The sequence below is a fragment of the Poecilia mexicana genome, unplaced genomic scaffold (assembly GCF_051168715.1).
Source record: "Poecilia mexicana isolate PSO_F unplaced genomic scaffold, ASM5116871v1 scaffold_1, whole genome shotgun sequence".
NCBI lineage: Eukaryota > Metazoa > Chordata > Actinopteri > Cyprinodontiformes > Poeciliidae > Poecilia > Poecilia mexicana.
In genome coordinates this window covers 13,770,257-13,794,666 of record NW_028263370.1, presented here as the reverse complement: position 1 = coordinate 13,794,666, position 24,410 = coordinate 13,770,257, and the positions used below count along the sequence as shown (strand labels likewise).

General features: G+C 39.2%; 1 protein-coding gene across 2 annotated transcripts; it reads left to right on the top strand.

The window, feature by feature from the left end:
• The first annotated feature begins 1,359 nt into the window (after nucleotides 1-1,359).
• On the top strand, nucleotides 1,360-23,974 carry kitb (KIT proto-oncogene, receptor tyrosine kinase b). 2 transcript variants are annotated; one of them, XM_014988645.2, is made up of 21 exons: nucleotides 1,360-1,618; nucleotides 4,438-4,713; nucleotides 4,802-5,086; nucleotides 7,468-7,607; nucleotides 8,239-8,407; nucleotides 8,732-8,927; nucleotides 9,011-9,126; nucleotides 10,473-10,587; nucleotides 11,667-11,854; nucleotides 12,333-12,439; nucleotides 14,342-14,468; nucleotides 15,213-15,317; nucleotides 15,404-15,514; nucleotides 16,724-16,862; nucleotides 16,984-17,048; nucleotides 17,127-17,218; nucleotides 19,020-19,142; nucleotides 19,465-19,576; nucleotides 19,879-19,978; nucleotides 22,099-22,204; nucleotides 22,310-23,974. In XM_014988645.2, the coding sequence occupies exons 1-21, from the start codon at nucleotides 1,564-1,566 to the stop codon at nucleotides 22,451-22,453; spliced, it is 2,871 nt and encodes a 956-aa protein (XP_014844131.2). In that variant the 5' UTR covers nucleotides 1,360-1,563; the 3' UTR covers nucleotides 22,454-23,974. The 2 variants fall into 2 exon arrangements, with proteins under 2 accessions (XP_014844131.2, XP_014844130.2); XM_014988644.2 differs by having other exon boundaries at nucleotides 16,984-17,218.
• Nucleotides 23,975-24,410: the final 436 nt, after the last annotated feature.

Genomic DNA, 24,410 nt, shown 5'->3' with positions numbered 1-24,410 from the left:
ACTTTATCACGGCTAATTAAACGTATTAAGCACAGGTACAGTGTACAGGAACAATTAGCCTCCAACAGGCTAATTTAGCTAGCGTCCACCGTATATTTTCCGGCAAAAAAAATGTTACAAACGTGTCTTCAACCATTCGCATCACAGTCCTACTGCCATTAAGTCCTAAAAAAACCATCAGTAATTTTATAACGTAACACTTTGGAGTTATTTTTGGTTTTAGAGTACAAAAACATTTTGACAGATGCAGATTTCTACTCACCGGAGTGTAAGTGTCGCATATGATGACGTCAGCTTATTCTTCTTCTTGGGTTTTTGTGGGATCCGTCCTTATTTTTATTTCAATCGAACATATTAAAAGGTTTACAGAACAGTTTGCATGCAATCACAAACGAAAACACATCTTAATTTTTCTTAAATTTATTTGGTGTAAATCATTGATATCATACTCAAAAATAGTTTTTTTATTTTTTTATTTTTATTTTTTTTTTAAGGCTTTTAAATCAAGCTAACAACAAGCACAACAAAACTCCTCCGGTTTTATATTTTACGGAGTTATTTTTAAATACCGAATTTGTAGTAAATATTCTTAATATCCTGTTCAAACTAGCACATAAATTGTAAATAAAGGTTTTTAAAAAAATAGAATAGACACGTCATCTTATTCGTTCCTAAGTCGTCAGTATCGGACGCTTAGGGAACGGTACAGCATTCAATGAGAGAACCCTTCGCGTCACATATTGACGCCAAGGGGGTACCCTTGGCGTCAATATGTGACGCCGAGGGTACCTGCCCAAGCGTCAATATGTGACGAGTTGGGAGTGAGAATGTGTTGCTTATTCAGGACTTTCATATTAGACAGAGTTGCTGCTGGTAATATGCCGTTAGGTAGACATAAAGCAATCTTGGTGTGAGTTTATGGGGGCTTTTGTCAAATTGTGAGAGCCAGGGTGTTTGCACGTTTCACCTGTTCATGTGTTTGATTCTCTTTGGTTTTTACCAAGGAGTCCACCCAAAATCCATCTGAAACTCTGCAAAGATTAAAGTTATGAATCATTCACGTTAACCAACTACATGACTGAAATACAATTTATTGGTTTTTATTTTCTACTATACTTCGATGACATTAATGTTTAACATTTCTCATTTGGATACATTTTGTTTTTGTAAATGAGAAAATCAAAACTCAACATGCCTGATCAAAGTTACAACCAACTGTTGTTTTAAATCAACCCAGGCCTGGATGAGTCTACACATGATCCACTTACCAGAACACTGGTTGATTTTGAACCCAGCCATTTTTAGAGTGTAAGGAGGCGTGGCAGCCATCCAGCGCAGGGAGCAGAGGAGACTGTGTCTTTAAACGCCTCAGCTTGAGCTCCATCAACAGAGACTCGGAGTCTGCAGTAGGACATCACCGCGTCTGTGCGTTTATTTCTCTGGATGGACTTGTTCTGCGTCGTTGTACCTGTGGACGGAGTCTGCTGTGCCACCGCGGGATGGTTATTTGTGCCCTTGAAACGCATGGAGTAGAATTTAAAAAGACGCAAAATCTGCCTAATAATGAGGTGCCCTTGGGTTATTTGTACCTCATATTTCATCTTTCTGCCTATTACAGGTGAGAAAAACACTTTTAATGTTGTTTAGATATACAATATATTCTGTAATATCCATGTTGATTGTCTCTTCACATGTATAGAATATATGCTAACTTAATGTCCAATTTATCAATTTTGTACATTTCCCCAAACCTCCTCGCTCCCAAAACGAAGTCTGTGTTCTGCTTTCTAACACTGTTTCTATTTTTGAGATTGCGCTGTCCATGATTAAACTGTAACGGCGTTGTGCATATTTTAGAACAGCCTCCTGTTCGTTTTTCCTCTATAAGAGAGTTTACATGGGCAGGAGCACATTGTTCAAGGAGAGCTTGTTCCCGGTGTTTTCCCTCAACCTGCTCTTCACTAGTAGAGACACTTTATGCAAATACGCTTTACCGTAAATGCCTTCCCTAAACGGCAACAGGTGTGTGTCCGTGGGTGTCTTGCTTGAAAAAAGAAAGGGGAAAAAAAAAATACATTAATTATTTAGACTGTCCCTTCCTAAATGGCACGGATTAGGTTGTACAAGCAGAACAAACAAAAAGGGCGCACACGAACGCACCACGTAATCGACAACTCAGCTCCGGGTTAATTCATCCCTTCGCTTGTTTACACCTGTAGACAAACCATTTAGTACCGGCTTATTTAACGACTAGCAACTTATTGAATTTTGTTGTATTTAAGCATTTGAGTATCGAACATAAATGCTTGTAGCACTTACATGATCTTACTTGTAAGATATACAAATATATACAAAGATATACGAATATCTTACAAGTAATAAGCTGTACATATTTCAGAAATCTTTCTTGCATCTTCACATAGTGGCAAAAACCTGATTGCTTCTTTGGATGCCTTTTCGCCTGCGGTTGTTTCGTACGTTTGCAGTTTGGCAGTTATAAACTAAATTATATAATTTATTAAGAAATGTTTTTATATGACACAATCACAGATATTAATCAATAAGAGCGCGTCACAAAGTGGGAGCGGGGGGTCATATATTTTTTCCAGGCACGAAATGGAGCCAGTTATGTCTGTTTGAATGCTGGTCGTCTCGTACTTCTGCATTTTTATTCGTTTCTTCCAATGCTTTTTGTGTAGTCATGTAATCATTGACGTGGACCCTTGGTGCAAATATATTCGCCCTGTTGCTGTTTGGTACCCATCCAGCTTTATTTGTTTCGTATTTGAAATGGTGCCATTCTACTGATAATTTCAAATGTTTTTCTAGTCGACACCATGAGGAGCGGCTCTAATCAGCACTATCTGCAAGCTAAAAAGCACTTTGAGTTGATTTGTTAGCGTCCTAATTACATTTCATTAGAATAAACGTACCCAAACAGTGTAATGTAATTATGAATAGAGTCAAATACAAAGTTTCAGGATAAAAAAAAAATTACAAAAAAAGAAGAAAAGAATCATAGTCGAAATTTTAATGTTAATGAAAAATGATGGTGAAATGTGATTATGAAATGGTGAAGAGGCAAATTGACCAACACCATATGTGGAATAACATTTTGTTTTGCCATAAAAAAAAAAAAACACTTGTTGACTAACAGAACAGCCTCAGGTTTTAACACGAAACCTTTAGCCGAAATGGCATGTTTTTCCCAAACAAGGCGATCAGCCGGGGGACATGCGCCCACTGCCAGTGTAAACACAGATACTCTATTGATGTTTTGGAGGGAGAGCATCCAGATGCTCCGTCAGAGCTCCACTCCAGCCCCGAGGCATCACAGTCACATGAAAATCTTGCTCTTGAAATGCTGCTTATCATGTGAAAATCTCTGGCTGATGGGGGGCTTGACTGAAACTAAAACTGTTGGTTTAGGCTTGTGTCTTTGAGAGATGGATCACTGGGGCTTAATGTGTGATTACTCAATGGTTGGATTGCTCATAATTATTGATTGCTTATTTGAGCTGTGGTGGTTAAAAAGCAGCCTGTCCACTGTGCCAAGGATTACATCCTATTTAACTATCACATTATAGCCCCTTTCATTGGGTTTGGTGTTTGCTCCACTCTGGTCAGTCCATGAATCATTTAGTTTGTCGAATGGAAGAAAAGCAGCAGTAAATTGTGATGTGTCATCCAAGGAGAAATACCAACACTGATTCTGTTATAGCTTCTCAAGTCTTATTAGTACATCAAAACTTAGTCTGTTGAATTTTGCTGAGGTTTGACGTCGTAATCTAGCATTAAATGACACACGGTGGAGGAGGTGGTGGATGGTGCTTAATAAATACGTAACACTAAATAAAATCTGTTACAATCAATTGTCTCTAGAAGTCATTTACTTACTGAAAAGAGTCCACCATTGTGTAAATGACCTCAAAGCTCTTTTTTTCCACCCAGGCTTTTATGTCACGATTGTTTTTATTCTTTGTATAATTAATGCTGATTTTTGTTGTACGTTGTCTGTGAAAAGCACTTAATAAATAAACTTCTCTGGTCAGATGAGAACCAAAACCAAACTTATAAACCTCCATGTGAAATGCTACATGTGCAGGTAAACTAAGATGAGTCAAAAATGAGAACACGTCATCGCCATGGAGACGCACGATGGTGGCAGCATCATCCTGTGACATTACTGCTCTTCAGAATGAACAATGAATGAGATGCTAGTCCAAACTGATGGCACACTTTTCAGATTTTATTTGCAAAAGTTCCAGTTTATCATTAAGTGCTACTTTGCATCGATGACAAAATGTGACATAGTTAAATACCTTTGCGATCCACTTTCTAATCAACTAAATAATCTGAATTACAATCTATTATGAAGATCCTCCTGATTTGTCCCTAAGTTGCTTCATCACCTGTATTCTCTGCTCTCTGTTTTAGCGTGGAGCAAACCTGTCATCTTCCCCAGCGAGCCTCACATAGTGGTTCCCAAGAAGGGGAAGCTGCAGCTGCGTTGCCATGACAACGCCACAGCGTCCGGAGCCCCGTTCCTGCTCAGGTGGCAAAGGGAGAAGAACCGCAAGCTTGAGGGGGAGGTGGAGGAGGGCAAGGTAGCTTCCCTCAGCTTGTCGGGGGTCCAGGCCCAGCAGATGGGTTGGTATGTGTGTGTCAACAATAACACCCAGGAGAACAGCTCAATCTTCGTTTACGTTAAAGGTGGGCCACTCGAGATATTAACGGATTTTCTTGATCACTCAGCCGCCTCTTTTTACAGAGGGATTTTCAATTTGATCAATGTCCCCAGACCCTCACAGTGCTTTCCAGCAGACCATGATGAGCAGTATTCTGGTTCGGGCTGGTGAGGACTGCATCATCCCGTGTCTCGTGACCGACCCAGACGTCGCCAACCTGTCTTTGGAGACCTGCGACGGACGACCTTTGCCTTCAGGAATGGTTTACAGTGGGAATCTGCAGCGAGGCATCATCATCCGCAATGCTAGGGAGGAAGTTAAGGGCTGCTACAGATGTGTGGGACAACTCGGCGGAAACAGAGTCACGTCTGTCTCATATAGCGTTGATGTTCGACCTGGTGAGTAGGAAACATGAAGCAAAAGAGAAGAGTAACATGTGGTTCATGTTGCCTAAAGGGCTCCGCATTAGCATTCCAGCTGGCATAGCTTCACTAGATTTGTCTCATGGGTGTTAATGAAGTTAGAAAGGAGAGAGAGAGAAACAGAAAGAGGCTGAGTGCTCTGTGTATGTCATGTTGGTAAGGAAGCTATTTTTGGGGAAAGCAAGATTTACCGTGTATTTCAAATGCTTTTCCACTCACTAAGAGACACAATCGACTAGATTTTAATGGAGCATTTTCTTCTTTTCAAAGTCCGAGCTTTTCCTTTTTGCAAATGGAATATCGTCAAGATCACCATTAATGTGAACCTTCCTGGAAGACTGTCTTTCCACACCACATGATGCTCCTGATGACATTTATGCAGGTTTTGTAGCGTGGAGAGCAGCAGAGGAAGGGCGTTTGTCAAAATGCAACGTTTTATTTGCTTTTTCAAATATAATTTTTACTGACAAACTGTCTTGGCGCAGATGTCTGAGAAAATCTTTCTACAGATTCCCAATCAGAGACTCTGGAGGGAAGTCTTAATATTTTTAAATCCAGGAAACCCGGAAAACCAGGAAATTAGTGATGCAGTTCACCAATTTTAACTTCCAAATGTGCCGGATATGCACATCCCCTCACACAGAGAGGATGAATTGTTGATCGTTCAACCAAAGATGTTATCTATACCATAACATTTCCTTTTGGTTTGCAAATTTTTTAAAAAAACTGAAAGACCTTTAAAAACTAGAACAGCAGGAAACACCAGTTCTATCTGCGTAATTCAGCATCGGCACATTTTACAGAGGTAAACTGAGATAGTTTACCATCAAGCATGTTATTGCCTAAACCAGACAAGGGGTTATGAACAAATTATTTAAAAAAGAAGACTAAACTATTTCTAAAACATCCTAATCAAGAATATAACATAGATAACAAAAAAATATTTATTGCATTTAACAACAAAAAACATATTTTGTAAATAATATAGTAGTAATAGTATCACAAATTTGAGAATATATGGGTGATTCTATAATTGGATATACATTTGGCACTTTAAGAAATGACGAAAAAAACTTTTAATTTCTTAAAAAGTATCTTTGGTAGTCTATTGAAAAGGCATTAATCTTTAATAAATCAGTATTTTGCCAAACATTAGCTACATATTTTTATAATTATTTTCACAGAAATATATTCAAACTATGGCCAGTTTCACTGGCTTGCATTATTTGTTTAATCACAAAAGTAATAACTAGTAGAATAACAAGACATTTTGTATTCTTCCAGGTCCATGAGGTTAACTATTGCACTGCTGCACCTGAAACATGCCAAACAAAATAACTCCAGGTGGCAATCTGCTGGTATTAATTGGACTTAAATAACCCTAATGCATTATGTCTGTGGAGTATCTGGATCTGGGCGTACCTTGCTGTTGATCAGATGTTTAGGATCAAAACGTTAAATGCTGTAAAGTTCTTCTGTGTGAGCTTCTCTCTACATGAAATTCTTAAAAATACAAACACATACATATAAGATTAATGGTAATACATGGATGTAAAAACCTATAATTTAAGTCACTTAAGTAATTATGAAGTCAGACGCTGGATTTTGAAGTGATTCTAATGGTAATGCATTAAAACATGCCTAGGTTGAGACTACAATTTATATAGACTCAAGCTTCACTTAAATCAACCTTAAAAGCCTTAAGGCTTTGCTAATCAGTCAAAAGATTACAGCTGAAACTGATTGTCCTCTCATCCTCAGTTCCGCACCACACACTCGCTCTCCTCTCTGAGGACCGTGTCTACATGGAGACAGGGAGGAGGGTTGGGGACGGGTGGATGATGCGTGTGGGAAGGAGGAGCGCAGGGATTTGAACAGAGCTGTGTGTGAAGATTGTTTGGGTTAAACATAATTAGTGCAGAACAAGCAGAAAAACTACGCAGCGATGTGAGCTCCGACTGCAGTTGATTGCAGAAGTGAATCATGCCATTTATGGACAAACGTTTGCATACTCACACACACACACACACACACACACTGAGCTTTTTGTGTGCTGTCATGTGAGCACAAACCACTGGTCACACACCCTCTGAGGTTCGTTTATCTTGGGTGTGTGATACTCATTCGTCATGCTTTTCACGAAGAGTGAGCGTGGTGATGAAATATGCAAATATTAATATGCAAATATTAATGGTAGTTGTACTGCTAATGAAAACACTAAAACCTTTTCAAAAAGCCTCAGTTATCACGTAATTGGAATGATAAAAGAGAACATCTGGAAAAGTGCGTTCGCACTGCGCTTGTTTGCTTGACCTCACCTCATATACAACTATGACATTGCTGCCTTTGTGTCCCAGTGCCAGAGTTGCGGCCAGAGGTCATCCTGTCCCACAAAGACACGGTCATCCTGAAGACGGGCGAGGCATTTGAGCTTACCTGCAACTCCACCAACATCAACTCAGAATTCAGTCTTACGTGGGACGTCCCTTCAGCAGCGGTAAGATTAATGCTGGGTATTTATACAAAGTTATTTGAGAAGGGTGTCTTTTTCCTGGCTGTTTAAAACTCACCACTTAGTTTTTTTTCCCTACTTATTACTAATGTGTACATGTACAGACATTTAGAGGTCTGCCACATGGAAACAGTTAAAAGATACATCAAAAACGAAATACTTGCTTTATACTCTCCACAAACTGAGTGGGATATGTGCAATACCTGTGAATTGTAGGGGCTAACACAAGACAGAGGTTTAAGTCTCAGATGCAGAGAAGTATTAAGTTCACTTCTGTGATTTGAACCAAGCTTTGAAATATTTTTTTTCTTGTAAATTGCTTTGGCTAGATTTTATGTACCTTTTTAACTCAACCAAATTAAACTGACAAACCCTCTGGTGGGTTTTTATAGAGGCTTTAATTTGGTAACTGTTACAAATAACATTATCTATTAACTTCAAAAAATTGAGTTTTGCAATTAACTACAAAATGGCTGAAAGTGAACTAAAAACAAACTTCTGATTGGTTCATTTAAGTGGCGTTAAAACGTTTATAATTTAAATAACTATTACTCACGATGCTAAGTTGCATGTAAAATACAATGACGTGGTTATGTTTGATGCTAATGATTTACAGAATCCTGTGAAGTCCCAGATCTCACACATCCTGCCCAGCTCCCGGGGCTATTTACGTTCAACCAAACTCTCCATAGCAACCGTCGTCCAATTAGATTCTGGAATTTACCGCTGCCACGCCCACAACGAGAAAGGTCACAGTGATGCTGCAATGCAGCTGGATGTACGTGGTAAGTCTTAAAGTTGGTTTGTTGGGTCTGAATCATTCAGTTTATGAAACCAATCATGTCAAACAAAACTGGAATCTGAGGGGAAGAAAAGCCCCAGATGAAATAGTATATTATTCACCCCAAAATGACGTATTTTATTTTCTTATTATGCAAACTTGCAGCCAGTACTCCAGGGGAGCATCCATCACCACTCAAATTACATTACTGCAGTACACTGTGATTGTTTATTCAATAGATGACTCAACCAACAGAAAGATGACTCAAACGTGCTGCAAAGTTTCTATACCAACTGTGCCAACAAAACTATGTGTCTTTGTTCTTCAGATCAGGGGTTCATTACACCTTTAGGAAATCATAGTCCAATCCAAGAGGTCAAAGAAGGGGAGAGCCTGACCCTCAGGGTGGAATTTGACGCCTATCCCGCACCGCGCTCCATCTTCTGGTCCTACAACAAGGAGCACCTCCTCAACACCACAGAGCACGTCATCACTGTCCGCCCCGTCAAACACAGAAAATACAGGTGCACGGTATTCGGAGTGCAACAACACTGTGGGGTTTGTCTGTCTGAGGACAGATATTGAAGTCTGTTTCTGTTCCCATCAGATTCACCAGTCAGCTGAGACTGGTGAGGGTCCTCAGCTCTGAGGGCGGGGTCTACACGTTCTCGGTCAGTAATGGAGACGCGTCCGTTGAGCGCTCATTTCACGTATACGTCAACAGTGAGTAAAACACATTCATCACATGTGGTGTCAACAAGAGCAAAGTCTCCTTATCTCGATCAACTCTGAGAAGTCAGTAATGCAAATAAGAGTGATGGTGGCTACTCATTTAGCTTTGAGCCGGAACATGAAGGCTAATTGCACACCGACTGCTAGTTGTGACACTAAATTTCTTATTTCTTATTATTTATTTAAGAGCAAAGATGGGTAATAACTAGTTGCATTTACTCGGGAGCATTTTCTTGAGTAGCTCTGGGAAAAAATTTACGTTTAGGAGCAGTTTTACTACACTGTACTTTTATACTGCTACTTTTATTTATGGAAGAATTTGTACCCACTGTGAGTATCTTCATTGAATGACGAAAAAACAAAATATACACAAGATACAGGCACACCTACACCTCAAGGTAAAGTAGGATGTTGTTTCTATTTTCATTTTCTGTCTGCTGACTCTGCTGTGCTTTTTGGCACTGGATGTACTTCACCCTGCTCTAGCATTATAGTATATTTGGATTCCCGACTGTAAGTGGTTTCATAGATTTTTTGTTTTATGATTTGGAAAAGTGCTGCCTGAATCTGTTATTTCGCAATCAAATCATTTATTTGTATTTTTTTTTTTTTTGTTAATCTTTAAAACAGCAGAATTTGGTCATACCTTTACATCTGTATCTATATGATGACGTCATTTTTAAATATTAAATCAGATGTTCTGATACTTTTTTACACGTACTTGAGTCATTTCTTGTACAGTTACTTTTTACTTTTACTTGAGTAAAAATATGGTGAAGTAATACTTGTCTTGAGTACAATTTTTGGGTACTCTACCCATCTCTGTTAAAAAGCCAGTTAAATATGTTGGGTAACAGAGATGGCTCAGGGAGTGCATGACAGATTTATTGTGATATGAGGCATCAGTTATGCAGCTAAATAGCAGCTTTAATAGATTATAAGAAAAGATTGGTGAGTGAGAATATAGTTAGAATTTCATCTTAATGAAAGTGTCCTCTCTATACATTTACATTTCTTCAGTTGTAGTAATGGTGATAGTCTTTTTGGGGGGGAAAACAAAACAAAACAGATATTACTATTTTCAAACTTTTGTGGGGTTTGGAAAACTTTGGTATTTACTGTGAAACTCTTGGTTGGATAATTTCCTTTGAGGTGAGACCTAAGTTTTCATAACGAAAAAAAATCACTTCATAACAGGTTGCTATGTCTGTGTTTAGTTCAGTTGAGATTTCCCTGTGTACAGTATTACAAATGACTCATCCTCTCAAGTTGTGGGTTAATTTTTCTTGTTTTATAAACATTTCTCTTATCTGTCGTTTATCTTTTCCTACTGCAAGGTAAACCTGTTATCATTGCGCAGGACGGGCCAGTTGATGGTCAGGTCCGCTGCGTCGCCGCCGGTTATCCGGTACCGAAAATTAGCTGGTACTTCTGTGAGCTGCCCCGCACAAGGTATGCCAAAATGTAGACTGGATTTCTGTGATCGTGCCGTAATCTCTTTTTGTTTGCCTTATTGGATTATTTAAGCTGATATGACAATAAGAAAGACAAGCCGGCGCAAGTCTTTGTCACATTTTGCTTTGTTGGTTCATAGCCATCTGTCTCTCCATCTTTTTTTATGTGGTAATATTGCAGATTCTCAATTAGTGAGTTGTTGACCTAATTATGATAGACAAAATAAAGGTTAGCAGTAGTAATTGTCCATCTAAAGTAGTGAATTACCACAGTTATTATGGTAATCCACTGGGTAAGGCAGTGAGTTAATGGACAAATAATCACCTAAAGATGTTTTAAATATGTTTTTGCCCTTACTGCTCTCTTAGTGACTTTAAACAGATCACTTGTGATCAAATCAAAAAATAGCTCACTATTCACTTCTATAACCATTCATCTAAAAGAAGAAAATGCTCAAGGAAGCTGGACGGGATGATTAACACCTTTTTGGGCCAACAGAACACACACAAGTAGCCAAACCAGGCACACATGCCTACACACAAACACCACAATGCCAAAAAAGTGATTTATTTTTAGAAATGTGAAGTTAAATATCAAGTTAGGCTAAATATATTCAGAAATTTCCTGCTGTCACTAGGAAAAACAACTGCTGGTTTTCTTGAGTTAATGATACAGTTATCATGTTGGGTTTGTAGGACATTACTGTAGTATTTTTACAAAGAGAAAGACGTTGGAATTGATGATGGAAGCGAACAGAAACATTATGAATGTCTTTGCTTGTTTCAACCACAAGCTTCTGTGTATCTTTTTGTAAATTCTGCACTGTACGACTGGACTCAAATACAAGAGTTACCTTCAGTGTTTGTCTTTCTACAAATATGTCACTATTTTTTATTTTTTATTTTTTTTTAAAAAGAGTCTTGTTGTTTTAGCAGAACAGAAATCAGTGCGGGAAAAGATTTCCCATGTCGAACCTTATTATTCATGTCATCTTTGAGTTTCGAAAACCTGCTGGTGTAGATCGCATGTTGATGAAGACAGAGTAAAGAAAGTTAAATACTTCAACTTCCCATCAGGTGCTCCAACCTGCCCAATGCCACCCAATGGGAGAGCCCAGAGGTCACTGTCCTGTCGGAGTCAGCGTTCGGCAGGAGTGAGGTGGAGAGCCGCCTGAACGTCAGCAACGAGCACGCTCAGTACCACACTCTGGAATGTGTGGCGTCCACGCAGGGAGAGGAAGCCTACATTCTGTTCACCATCAGAGGTAACACATTTCACACCCCTCACACCGTCTGAAGCCGTACAGGGGGGGAGACGGTAGAGACGGCACCGCATGAAGGGGGCAGAGGTCAGATGTGTGTGTGGGGGTTGGGGGTGTGTTATATCCTGGGCTATGCTGCAAAAACATTGTTTACATCACAAGCACATCAACCCACTGACGCTGTGTTTGCAGAGGCCAGGTGTGTGGTTACTGGGTACGGATTGAATAAGATTACTGTATGCTGACTCTGCAGGCTGGGATTACGTGTTGTAGATTTACTAATCCCTCTCACACAAACACCACTGCTGCAGCTGTCTGCCGTTACTGAGGAGGATGAGGAAGATGAGCGTGTGTGTGTGTGTGTGTGAGGGTAAAGGAGCAGCTGATAAAAATTCACTGATACTGTAAATGATTTCAACTGCCATTTTGTTTATCCTTGGGATTTCTAATTTTGCTTTGTGTGGGTGTGTTAATTTCACAGAACGCATTGTCCCCCATAAACTCTTCACGCCTCTCCTAACTGGCATGTTGGCTACTGGCGTCTTCCTCAGCGTCATCCTAGTGGTGCTTGTCTATAAGTATATGCAGGTGAGAGCAAAAATAAGTGTGCTGAACTGGTAAGTGCGCCCTTTGCCAATTTGAGGGTTTCACTTTTTCTCTTCAGGTCTGAAAGTTAGGCAAATGCAATCTACATGAGCAAAAACATATCTCATATAAAACAACATGTCAACGTTGTGCAGAAATAAAGCCAAACTATATATGCAATGTTTAAAAAAAAAACGGCACACTGCAAAGTTTGTCCTTTGCTGCTTTGATCAAACTGAACATGAACACGTAGAAATTTGGGGAGTTTTCTGGTCTTGAGTATTTTTTTTAAATGTGCAATTAACATACAGTCTTGCAATTGCAGTCTTTGGACTTCTTTTTTGTCACAGTTTGTTTGAATGTCATTCCCTTTTAAATTCAAGTGGTTTCTTTATGGGATCAATATGTTTTTCTTTGCCCGTCCATCTCTCCTCATACTCTGTGCTGCTCGTCACGCTGCAGCATAGGAAGAACCCAGAAATGATTTTACTGCTGTTGGCTAAACAACATAGTTCAGCATCACTCATGCAGCTGGTCACCACTGAAGCAACACTATGAACTATGAACAAACTGAAAACATGAAAAATGGTAAATACAACAGTATCTGCAAGTTGAGGAGTGGTCCTGTTCTGCCTGTTGCATTCGGTTTTAATCACTTGACAGACCTAAGTCTCTAAACGAAAAGTTTCCTGATCCTGCATACACTCACTTCAGAAATTGCAGTTTTCTAAGGAATTGTGAAAAGCAGGAGAACCTTACACCATCTCTCCAGTAGAAGGGTTATAGCTAGGGTCAATTTTCAAGCCACGTGACCCTGGCACGTTGCAGCCATTATTTGACACCGGTCTCCTCTGCATAAATAGGTTGTCTAATGTAAAATCTGAGGCTAAAAGTGAACTGAAGTTTGTGAAGCGTTGTTAGACACAAGTTTGTGCATGAATGGTTGTTTGTCTAAAGTGTCTTTGTGTTGGTCCCATAATGGATTAGAGACCAGTCCAGATCATCAAGACTGTCAAGGTCACAGATTAAAAGGATTAAAAGGTCACTGGTTCTTTTGCTGATCTGATTTAGTACATTTGTCTAATTTTAAGTCTTGGTAAGAAAAGGATTAATCTTATTAAAGCTTAATACGTAAACTCTTAGAATTGAAGAAGGGTGTGATTTCTTGTCACCTTGACTGTGCCCACCATAATACAATTGCAACTGTAACCCCACGATATGAGTCATAAATTTCCCATCTGTGCTATTAATCCTGTACAAACCTACAAATCAGTTTATAGACACCCTTGTTCAATTAACTCCATTGAGCAGAACTGATATACAGTCTCCATCATTGAAAAGTAAACGGCTTCAAAAGCTGCTGGCAAAGAGCCTGTTCTCATTTACTAATAAGGTCTGCCTCCGTGCTGCGCAGAGCGTGTTAAAGTTACAGGCATCGGTCTTTCTGCATTTGGTGACGAAGTTCTGCACAGAAGAGGGAAAAGCGCGATATTTTTTTATCAGCATGAATGTGTGCTAATGAATTTGAACAGAGCCAATCAGCCTTTTGGAGTGCACGCACTGTGCAGTTAAAAGGATTTCATGACACGGCGATGACGCCTCGAGCCATTAATTCACCTCCCTGAGCACGATGCTTTGACGGCGCTCAGATGAGTCAGGCTCTTTGAATACCAGCGTGTGCATCTGCAGCAGGATCCTGAGGGTGAAGTCTAGACACGAGCTGTCAAATAAAGAGCTTTTATCAGTCGGGATTTTGAGAAAAGAATGATGGAAGTGGCACAAGCGTATGAGTGATAGCCACAAAATTACTTAATTGGAATGCTGGGAAATAAATCCAATAACGATGAGTAGGCGGTGCCAGTTCTTTCTCTGTGAAAGTCTCTTTTTTTCTCCAAACTTCCACAGAAACCAAAGTTCCAGATTCAGTGGAAGGTCATTGAGAGCATTAATGGAAACAACTACATCTACATCGACCCCCTCCAGCTGCCATATGACCTGAAGTGGGAGTTTCCTCGACAGAAGCTTCGCTTTGGTACGGCAGCATCCTTTATTTTTGTATGATTGTGCCATCGTTTAAAGGAATAATTCAGGATTTTCTGAACAAAGTGAGGTTTTGTTCAGAGGTTAAAAGCAATTAAATGAACGAAAGTCCTGATTAGGCAGCCCTACATATTTGACGGCAACTCCTGTTGGGGGCATCGGATGTGCACCAAGATGCTCTTATTGTTGCTGGCTGATCGGAGCAGTTCTGTTTAGTAGAACTTGGATAGTTAGTTGTATTTCTTAGGACAATCAGTCCTGCCCTGGCACATTTCATGACAATATGCCCAATGTTTGTTAGAAGCGGGAATTAACTCACATCAATTTACTTGTGCCATTACGGTTTATAAATTCGATGAATGATTTGCACTAGTGAGTCATTTACAGTGAAGCCGGGGATTATTTGTATGGGAAATAGAGATAGGAGGCGATGAGCCTCCAGTGATCATCAGATTTCACACAAGATGGAACTTGTAGAGTTTTTTCACCAAAAGAAATTATCATAAAAATAGTAATAAAATAATTGTTTCCACTTAAACCATTATAATGTCAGCAATAGTCTTTTCAATCTCAAAGTAGCTGTTAGCATTAGCCTTGGAGTACCAACTAATCTGGATTTATACTAAATAAAAACAAAAAAAATCTACTGCGAGGAATATAGTAAGACCAGACGACTGGCTGAATCTTAGTTTAAAAATCGTGAAATTAAAATGCTGCCACTGTCTTGTTCTTCAAGGTAAAACTCTGGGCTCTGGGGCTTTTGGAAAGGTGGTCAGGGCCACCGCGTATGGACTTTGCTCTGCAGATACTGTCACAACTGTTGCCGTTAAGATGTTGAAACGTAAGTTTCTTGGTTTTGCTCCCGCTTGTGTGTCTTTGTGGCTTGTGTAACATCATACAGAAATACATTTACTTATGTTTTCATAGCTAACGCTCATTCCACGGAAAAGGAAGCGCTGATGTCTGAGCTGAAGGTTCTTAGTTATCTTGGAAACCATGTGAACATCGTGAACCTGCTGGGAGCCTGCACTGTTGGAGGTGAGAGACGACTATAATCTGTGAAGCATGTGGCAGATTTCCACTCAAACTTACTTCATTTTTTATTTTATTTTTTATTTGGACTAACTATGCTCAAACAGCTCTATTTATGTTAATTCTCTTTGGGCTATTTGAACCTCAAACACAACTAAATCAAATAGCTGAATTTCCTCCCCAGCAGTCACTCAGCTCTGCAGTTAATGAGCCATTAATATGATGCAGGTGTAAGAGAATAACAAATACTGGACCTCCAAAATCCAAGATGGCACATTTAAAGATACCAAATAGAAAAATACTACATTCATGGACAGGAATAGGGTAACAAGCGAATGTGACAGAGGCTGAAAGCAGGCTAGCATAAATAAAGGGATGAGTGAATACTGGAACCAGGAATAGGTAAGTCTAATGAATGTGAATCAAGAGTAAAATGAGGAGGCTGAAGAACACAGCAAGCACGAAACAGGAGGAGAATAAAAAAAAACACCACAAGAAAAGTGCAAGGTTTAGTAAAAATGATATAAAACACTGAATACTGAAATTAACAGGAAGCTACGTCAAGGAAACAAACACATTCATCCAACTCAGAAAATCAAAGTTTTATGGCTCGTGAGATATTTATTTCTATTTCAATTAGGATTATCAGATTTGGCACTAGAAAAATGAAGATATTTGGTCCCTAATGGTAGTCATCGTCGTTTGGAAGATTGCCTTTAATGATTCAAAACAAACTTTATGTGGTTGTCTGCTCACCTGCTGACTGCTCAATATATCTGTCTTAAATCAGATAGCACCCAGCTCCAATAAAAGGACATGCTGCAGTTCAGCTTGTCACTAATTTACCATTGATCAATGTCATTTACCTGCCCACCAGTCAGTATTGACTGTGATGGACCATTTTTATTGGTTTCTAACAAAGATGATGGGAGTTGTTATCATTACGGACGCATTAGAAACTTGAAGGATGCCTTCAAGACATGCAAAGATCCTTATTACAAGTTATTATGCGCTGACAGATATTTGCTTTTGAGATACATTTATTGCTCAAACCCGATGAGCTCATCCCATGTCCTACCACTCGTCAAAATGCAGTCATTAAAATGTCTAACAGCAATACAAAGGCAGTACCGTCAGCTTTTGTCTCATCTTTATTGTTCCTTTAATGCTTTTTTTTTTTTTTTTTTTTTTTTTTTTATCCCTGCATCCCGTCAGGCCCAATTTTGGTGATCACAGAGTACTGTTGCTATGGCGACCTGCTCAACTTCCTTCGAAGGAAAAGAGAGTCGTTCCTAAACTCCCAGGTTGGGGATGGTTACTATCGCAACGTCCCCAAGCAGTCTGAGCCGACAAGGTATTTATCTGTGCAAATTGTTTGCTTTGATTACAATATTAATGTGGTTCTGCTTAGTACACAAGTATAAGTGTGCGTGCATGCGTGCGTGTGTGTGTGTATGTGTGTGTGTGTATTGCAGGGATGCAACTGGTACAGGATACATCCCCATGCGTCCCTCTGAGAAAGAAAGATCCTCTCAGTCAGGTACTTCTTCTACATTTTTATCCACTTTGAAATGGACAGCAAGTTTGACGAAACTTGACAATGAAGTCTTTGTTTTAGGTTGCATAGATGAGCTCTCTCTGGATGCTGAAGACCTCCTCAGCTTTTCCTACCAGGTTGCCAAAGGAATGGAGTACATTACCTCCAAGAATGTAAGGCTTTAACACACTCTGTTCATACTTATTGAGCAGTTGCAGAAGAGATTTTAAAGGTGCTGGCAGCCAGTACATAAATCATATTAAAGCTTATTGCCACCATACACGCAAAAAGCTTGCTGTTGGTGCTGATGGTGCACTAACACTCACAAACACAACCCTGATGCTTTCATTCTCAGGCTTGTATTGGACATAAATAAACCAACCTTCTCGTGTTATTTATTGTTTACATAGAGTACTACCAGCCATGCAGGAAAACCCTGTGTCCAGGGGGATTTTTAACAGACTCAGAAAAGCAATCCATGACATTAAAATTTATAGTGCTTGTATGTTCCCTGTATAGTTGCTACATACATGCATCAGGTTATATTTCTCAAAATGTATTGCTACCCCTTTTTTTTTTCCCATCATCAATATTAAAGCATCATAACGTAGAACCACCAAAAACATTTGCCTTAGAGTTGTAGCAGGGTAATTGTAATAAGGGAGTTTTAAAATGCTGCTTTTCTAACTTACTGTGTGGCTAGTAATGCTGCAGCATTGATTTGTCTTCAGCCACTTTTTAAGTTATTTTTCATCCTGCCCTCTATAACGATGCTAATATAAGATTTCTGTTAGCAACTTTGTGTATGTGAAAATACAGTCGTTGCTGCTGGACAGGGTATAAATCAAGGTACATTCCTATGTATGTAATTCATCCACTAAAAGAAGGAGTTCATTTTTGGTTCTAATTTGAGGAAAACCAGTGGCATCGATGCGTCTTTGGCAAAGAATTGTAGCTTGATTGCCACAAACCTTGTAGATCGCCTTTAAAAATCTGAAGCTGCAAATGTAAGCTGGTGTAAGTCGGTGGTATTTCAAAAAGAACTACAGGTGCAAGAAAGTGTTAACACAGACTGTTTAAAAATGCACAAAGCAAACTAAAAGCACTCCTTAAAGAATCACATCTTTATGGCCAATACTTTTAACCTGGCTCTACAAATTCCTTCACTTTGCCTACAGCTACATATTCCTACATTTCCATAAATGTAGAAATAGACAAAATGAATACAAAAGACAACAGAACTGTCCAACTTTCCAACGAAAATCCTAAACTGGAAAGAAACCACTTTGAGAAAGTGACAGCTGTTGTGTCTAGCCCAACAACTCTGCTGTAACAACTCAAACAGCAATAACCACACGCGGGCTGCATTATCTTGACCATAATCAATAAAGGAGTAGTTTTGCTTTGCTATGAAAACCCCAATCAATGAGCATCTTCATCTCACTCTACAAGAGAATGAGACGTACTAATCAGATTGTTAAAAAAAACAAACATCGTAATTCAACAGTAGTTCCTCTTTGGAAAGTTTAATCTGCTACATTTTATTGGGAAAATGTTTACAAACTAGATATTTTCTCAAATGTAGGGAAGGTGTCCCTGATGCTCTTACAACAAAAACATGCTGAATGTGCTGGTCATCTGTCGGAGCTTGTTGCTGCTAAATGTTTAAACAGCTACTAAGTTCAAGAGTTCACCTCCTTGCTTAGAGTTACACAGGCGTAGATTGCCCTGTGCTCTGTTGACTGACTTTACGCTTTTTATTTTTGGCTATTTATCCTGATGATCACACTGTACTTTATGCAGCATTAGGCCATGCCAAATGTTTTACTAATATTTATTTAAATTTTTTGTTGTTGTTGTTTTCTAATTTTTGAAACAACTTCACAGGCTCGGACTTATCTGCACCTGTGTGACCGATGCAGAAACGGGTTACACCGGTGCAGATAGTAACTTCTTGGTTGTTTTCGTGTGCAGTGCATCCACAGGGATCTTGCGGCGAGAAACGTTCTGCTGACTCATGGCAGGGTGGCGAAGATCTGCGACTTTGGCCTCGCCCGAGACATCACCACCGACTCCAGCTATGTGCTCCGGGGAAACGTGAGCGCCTTTCGGTTGTTCCCTCCCTTCATCCATCACTCTTCCCTTCTCGGCCCGATTTTGTTTCCAGTTTGCGCATTGAGACCCTGCCACCCAAGCTTCTCTCTCTTTTTTTTTTTTTTTTTTTTTTTTTTGCACTTGGAAAGCTCCCCTGAAACATTTTACATGTGACCGCTGCAATGCGTTTATGCTTAGTCATCAATCACTAAACATCACCAGACGTTATGGGCTTGCTTCGTCACATAAAATGAATTACATGCATAATTAAAAAGCTGGAGATCATTTAAAGTGCATCCCTTAAGGTAATGTTCCCTCTCTCCAGGCTCGCCTGCCTGTCAAGTGGATGTCTCCCGAGAGCATTTTCGACTGCGTCTACACCTTCGAGAGCGACGTGTGGTCCTACGGCATCCTGCTCTGGGAAATCTTCTCTCTGGGTAACATTTCCAAAGTTCTGCGACTTTTTCATAACGTTGGAGCCATTGTTGTCATCAGTCAGAGCTGACCGGAGCCTCATTAGAGTCTGGAGATGACGCTCCCTAGGCAACATCACTTAGCAGAGTCACTAATGCAATCAATTATTATGACTAAACCCCGGCCGTCTTCAGCAAATCTATATATTTGTTTTATTGTAGCATCACAGAGAGAATGTGTGTCTCTGTGTGTGTGTGTGTGTGTGCGTGTGTGTGTGTGTGTGTGTGTGTGTGTGTGTGTGTGTGTGTGTGTGTTGGTGTTGCAGGAAATAGCCCGTATCCAGGGATGCAGGTGGGATCTGCCTTTTACAAGATGATTCAAGACGGCCGCAGGATGAGCAGGCCAGAGTTTGCTCCTATCGAGATGTAAGAGTTTTATCAGTTTCTGAGAATTCAAACAGGAAGACAAACAGTCGGCGATTATTTTCCAAGGTTTTTCTAAAATAAGAATTTGGTGAACTAGTTTAAGTTTGAGATTTTTTTTTTTTTTTTTTCAAATCCAAAACTATTAATCTCCCTTAACAACTTAATGACCTTTTAGTGTCACTCTAACTAGATGTTTGAAGACTTTTGTTATCGGAATTGGGAGATTTTATTTAAATGTGTCAGTTTTCTGGTCAGATTGAGCCTCCAAGCATAATCATTACATTAAAAATAGGGCTAAGGCCACCGCAATTACAGAGATGTATTACTTTATGCTTGCTTCAATTTTTTCTATACAACTGGTGTGTAAATGTACATATGGTTTGTGTCCCTGTTTTTGAGTGCGTTAATTTGAAAAACCATTTGAAATAAATTGAAATGTGCACTTAGTACAGGTTATTAAGTCATTTAAGCTGTTTATTGTATTTCCAAGTATCTGAAGAAAACAAAGCAAAGAGTGCATGCACATTTCTGACTGGAATGGTAGGTTTGTAATGGCTTAATTTTGTTCTTAAATAGTGTTGCTAGACTCTTAAACTGTGTTATTCTGTTCAGAAAACTGAAGGACTCTTAGCGATTGGCTAATAAAAGAATTGTGATTTAGGCAAAGACCTAAAATCAATAAAATCAGCTGCGGTTACACCAACATTCGCCACACCTCAGTTGAAAGAAAAATCCTTTCTCACCTAAATCTTCTGGGGTGTGAATAGTTTTGGGCTCGACCGCATATACAAGAGTCAAATGTAGGTTTGATCAAGACAAAGATAACGCACATCAAAGTCTAACTCCCAAAGCTTTTAGGACAAGCGGCTCAGAGCTTGGTGAGCCCGCTGCTCCTCCCCTAGAGAAATTTAGCATAACAGCTTTCGTAAAGGCAAGCTGCACGCAGAGATGTTCCATGACACGAGTCCTTCAAGAAGAAAACAGACGAGGATGAGGTGACTGCAGCGCCGCAAACAGATGCAAGGAGGTCGTTACATAAAGCTAATGGCCGTAATGTAATTTGGGCAACAGCAGGACACGAAACATCTCACTGCTTCAACTCGGCATCTGCATTTCCTGTTTATTGTTGGTCTATTCCAAATATTATGTTTACGGTTCTACTTAGTCTGACAGCATTTTACATTTTTACATTTCATTATTCTTATGATTTAATCATAAAGAGATGTTTTATGTTTCAGTTACCCACGTGTTCAAATCACTCAAATCCATAAGAAATGTCAAGTGTGTCAAAGACAAAATAAGTTAAAGAAATGTTTTTATTTGAAATGAATACATGGCTTATCCATGGATCCTTAATCCATGCTGGTTGTAGACGTAAAGTTGGTGCAATAATATGAGTTCTGTGTAATATTTAGAGCAACACCGTCTATCATGTGTTGCATAAACAGTTTCTATAAAGTTTTATTAAAGCTTGTGATTAACAAGAAATGTTTAATCATAATTTACCAATATTTATTCCATCTATTGAAAACGGAATATTATTGTTTTGGACCATGCATTATACAAAACATAAGGATCATTTTGCTGATCCTTAATAAATGAAATTTAGGATCAAATTAAATATTCAGTTCTTTTAGACAATAATCAAATTCATTTTGCACCCATTGGGAGCTAATAGTCAGTCTAATATCAAAGGGGTAGCCAAGAGGCTGGTGGTGTCTGTGGAGGAGCGTCAAAGGTCCACGGCTCAGGTTGGAGAATCTGTTGACAGGATAGATATTAGCTATGGACTCCGCAAATATGCCTTTTATTGATGAGTGGAAAGAAAAGGGGCATTTTTGACATAAAGCCTTACAAAATCCATAATTTGCACTAGATAAGCAAAGTAGCAGATTTAATTTGTAAAACATTTTGATGTACTGGAGTCATTTTCATTTCACTTCACAATTACGTACTATTTTGTGTTAAAAGCCCATTAAATTATATAAAGTGTCTGTGTCTGTAGCAGGACAAAATATTAGAATAAGCATACCTTTGTTTGCTTATTCACATCTGTGTTTAAATGTAGACTAAATGTACATCATTACACCCTCAAACTAATCCCAGCCTCGCCTCTGCAGGTACGACATGATGCTGTGCTGCTGGAACGACGACCCTCTGAAGAGACCTTCCTTCAGAAAACTGGTGGAGAGAACCGAGCTGCTGCTGTCGGAAAACACCAAGAACGTAAGCGGCGAGGAGACGACACTGATTTCAGAAGTGTTTTGTTTTTCTTTTTGCTGAAATCGTTATTAGTTTTGCACCGTCACCAAAATCTGTGAAATCCCGCAGGTGTACCTGACTCTGAGCAACACTCCAAACGCTAGTGAGCAGCAGAGGGCGCCATCGCGGAGGCTTAGCTCTGTGTGTAGCACCACAGCTCCTACCCAGCCTTTACTGCAGAACTCAGTCGACGTCTTCCTGGATTACGTCTGACACACACACACACGCGCGCGCGCGCGCACTCACACACACTCCTGCATAAACAAATCCACAACTACAGCTCATACACACCTCATGTGCAACTTATACCACAAAAATGCACATTCATTGAGCAACAAAACCTCCAAACTAACTCCTAAATGCTGGCAGTCTTTCATCTCAGAAGCTCACAAAACACTCATGCACATAGTACTGTATATATATGTATACAGGCCTTCACTGGGCTATAAGCCTCTAATTACTCTTCCCATTGGTGTATTGATTGTTGTGGTAGATATTTCAGGTGCATGTCTATATAAAGCAGACGGCAGCACTAACAGAACATCAGATGCATCATCACCCAGGAGCACTGGGGGGGAATCTGGCTCACATTCAGCCTTACATTACATCTTAAGATACTTTGACTGAAAGTACAAGTTCATATATGACTAAGGAGGGATGATGTTTGACTAAAGAATAGATGAGGCACTGCTGACTACCAGAGATGTTTTTGTGAGGGATTTGTTTCACTTTGTACAGAACCAGTAGTTACATTTAGGGTGATATTCTTGTTGAGGGATCATTGTGAAGACACCACAGTTCTCTCAACGAAAAATATTCGCCATAATATCCATATTTGTCTGGTCATTGTCACTGGATTTGTGAGAGATTATTTTTTAATAGGCCTTTGCATACACACTTTCTCTGTAAGGCAAATGTTGACCTTGCAGAGAAACCAGTGAGCCATAAAGCATAAAAGTGGTGTTAAAGCAACGATCCTCAATGGAAGTGATTTAAAGCCATAAGTTACAGTGCCTTGCAAAAGTATTTTTACTCCTTGAACTTTATCACATTTTTTCAGGCTGTAACCATAAACCTTAGTCAACTTTATTGGGATTTTATGTGATAGAGGTGAAAGGGAAATGCTGTTGGGTTCTTTAAAAAAAAAAAAGACGCTTTAGAAATTTGAAGCTGAAAAGTGTGGTGTGCATTTGTTTTCAGGTCCTCTGGGTCAATACTTTGTAAACTCACCTTTTGCTGCAGTTACAGCTGCAAGTCTTTTTGAGTTTGTCTCGACCAGCCTTCAGTAGGTAGAGACTAACATTTCTGCCCATTCTCACTTGCACTATAATGACAAAATGTGAGACAGTTCAACAGGTATGAATACTTTAGCAAGGTGTACACTGACTCCCATCTATGTGTTGTAGCTTCTTATACTGTGACTAACTGATTCATTATCATGTGTATATCCAAAATAACTTCTTTAGCAAAGCCTCTAAGGCTGAGGATTTAGGTCTGATTGTGTGCTTTTTGTTGTCAAATGTGTATGCAATGTAAATAAAATAGAGATGTGCCTTTAGACTTTTTTTTTCTTTTCTTTTTTTTTTGTTAAACTGGATGTATTATCTCCTGACTGTTAGTGTTGAGACAATGAGCAGGCATTTCCTCTGCAGTTTGGTTTTTGAGATCATTGCAGTTTTGATACGGTTGGTTGAATTGTAATAATAAAGAAAGCACCTGTGATGGTTGAAAGAAGTCCAGTCTTTTTCATTTTGTCTGTTTTTGTGACGTTGGAAAAGTGTGTTGGTTTGGGGTAAAATTATTAGTTGTTCTATTAAAAAATAAACAAATAAAAGCCCAATGTATATCTCTTATGTTTTAGAGCTATTGTGAATAGTGGCTCTCACTTTTTAGTTTTTTTTTTTTGTGCCCTTAAAGTCTCTTTTGGTCTTAAATTTCTTTACCTCAGGGCATGATGTGCTGCTTTTGACAATAGATAACAAAGCTATCGAATTATATAATCCACCATTTCACAATAAGATAATTTTTTTTATAACAAAGGGGCAGTTTTTACCCATAATTAAAATCTGAATATGAAAACTGCTTCCTTATTAATGCCGCTATTTTAATTTTAAGCTCTGTTTACTGATCTGAAAAATGCAAGTGTGGAACTAAATTTGTAAGGTGGGCA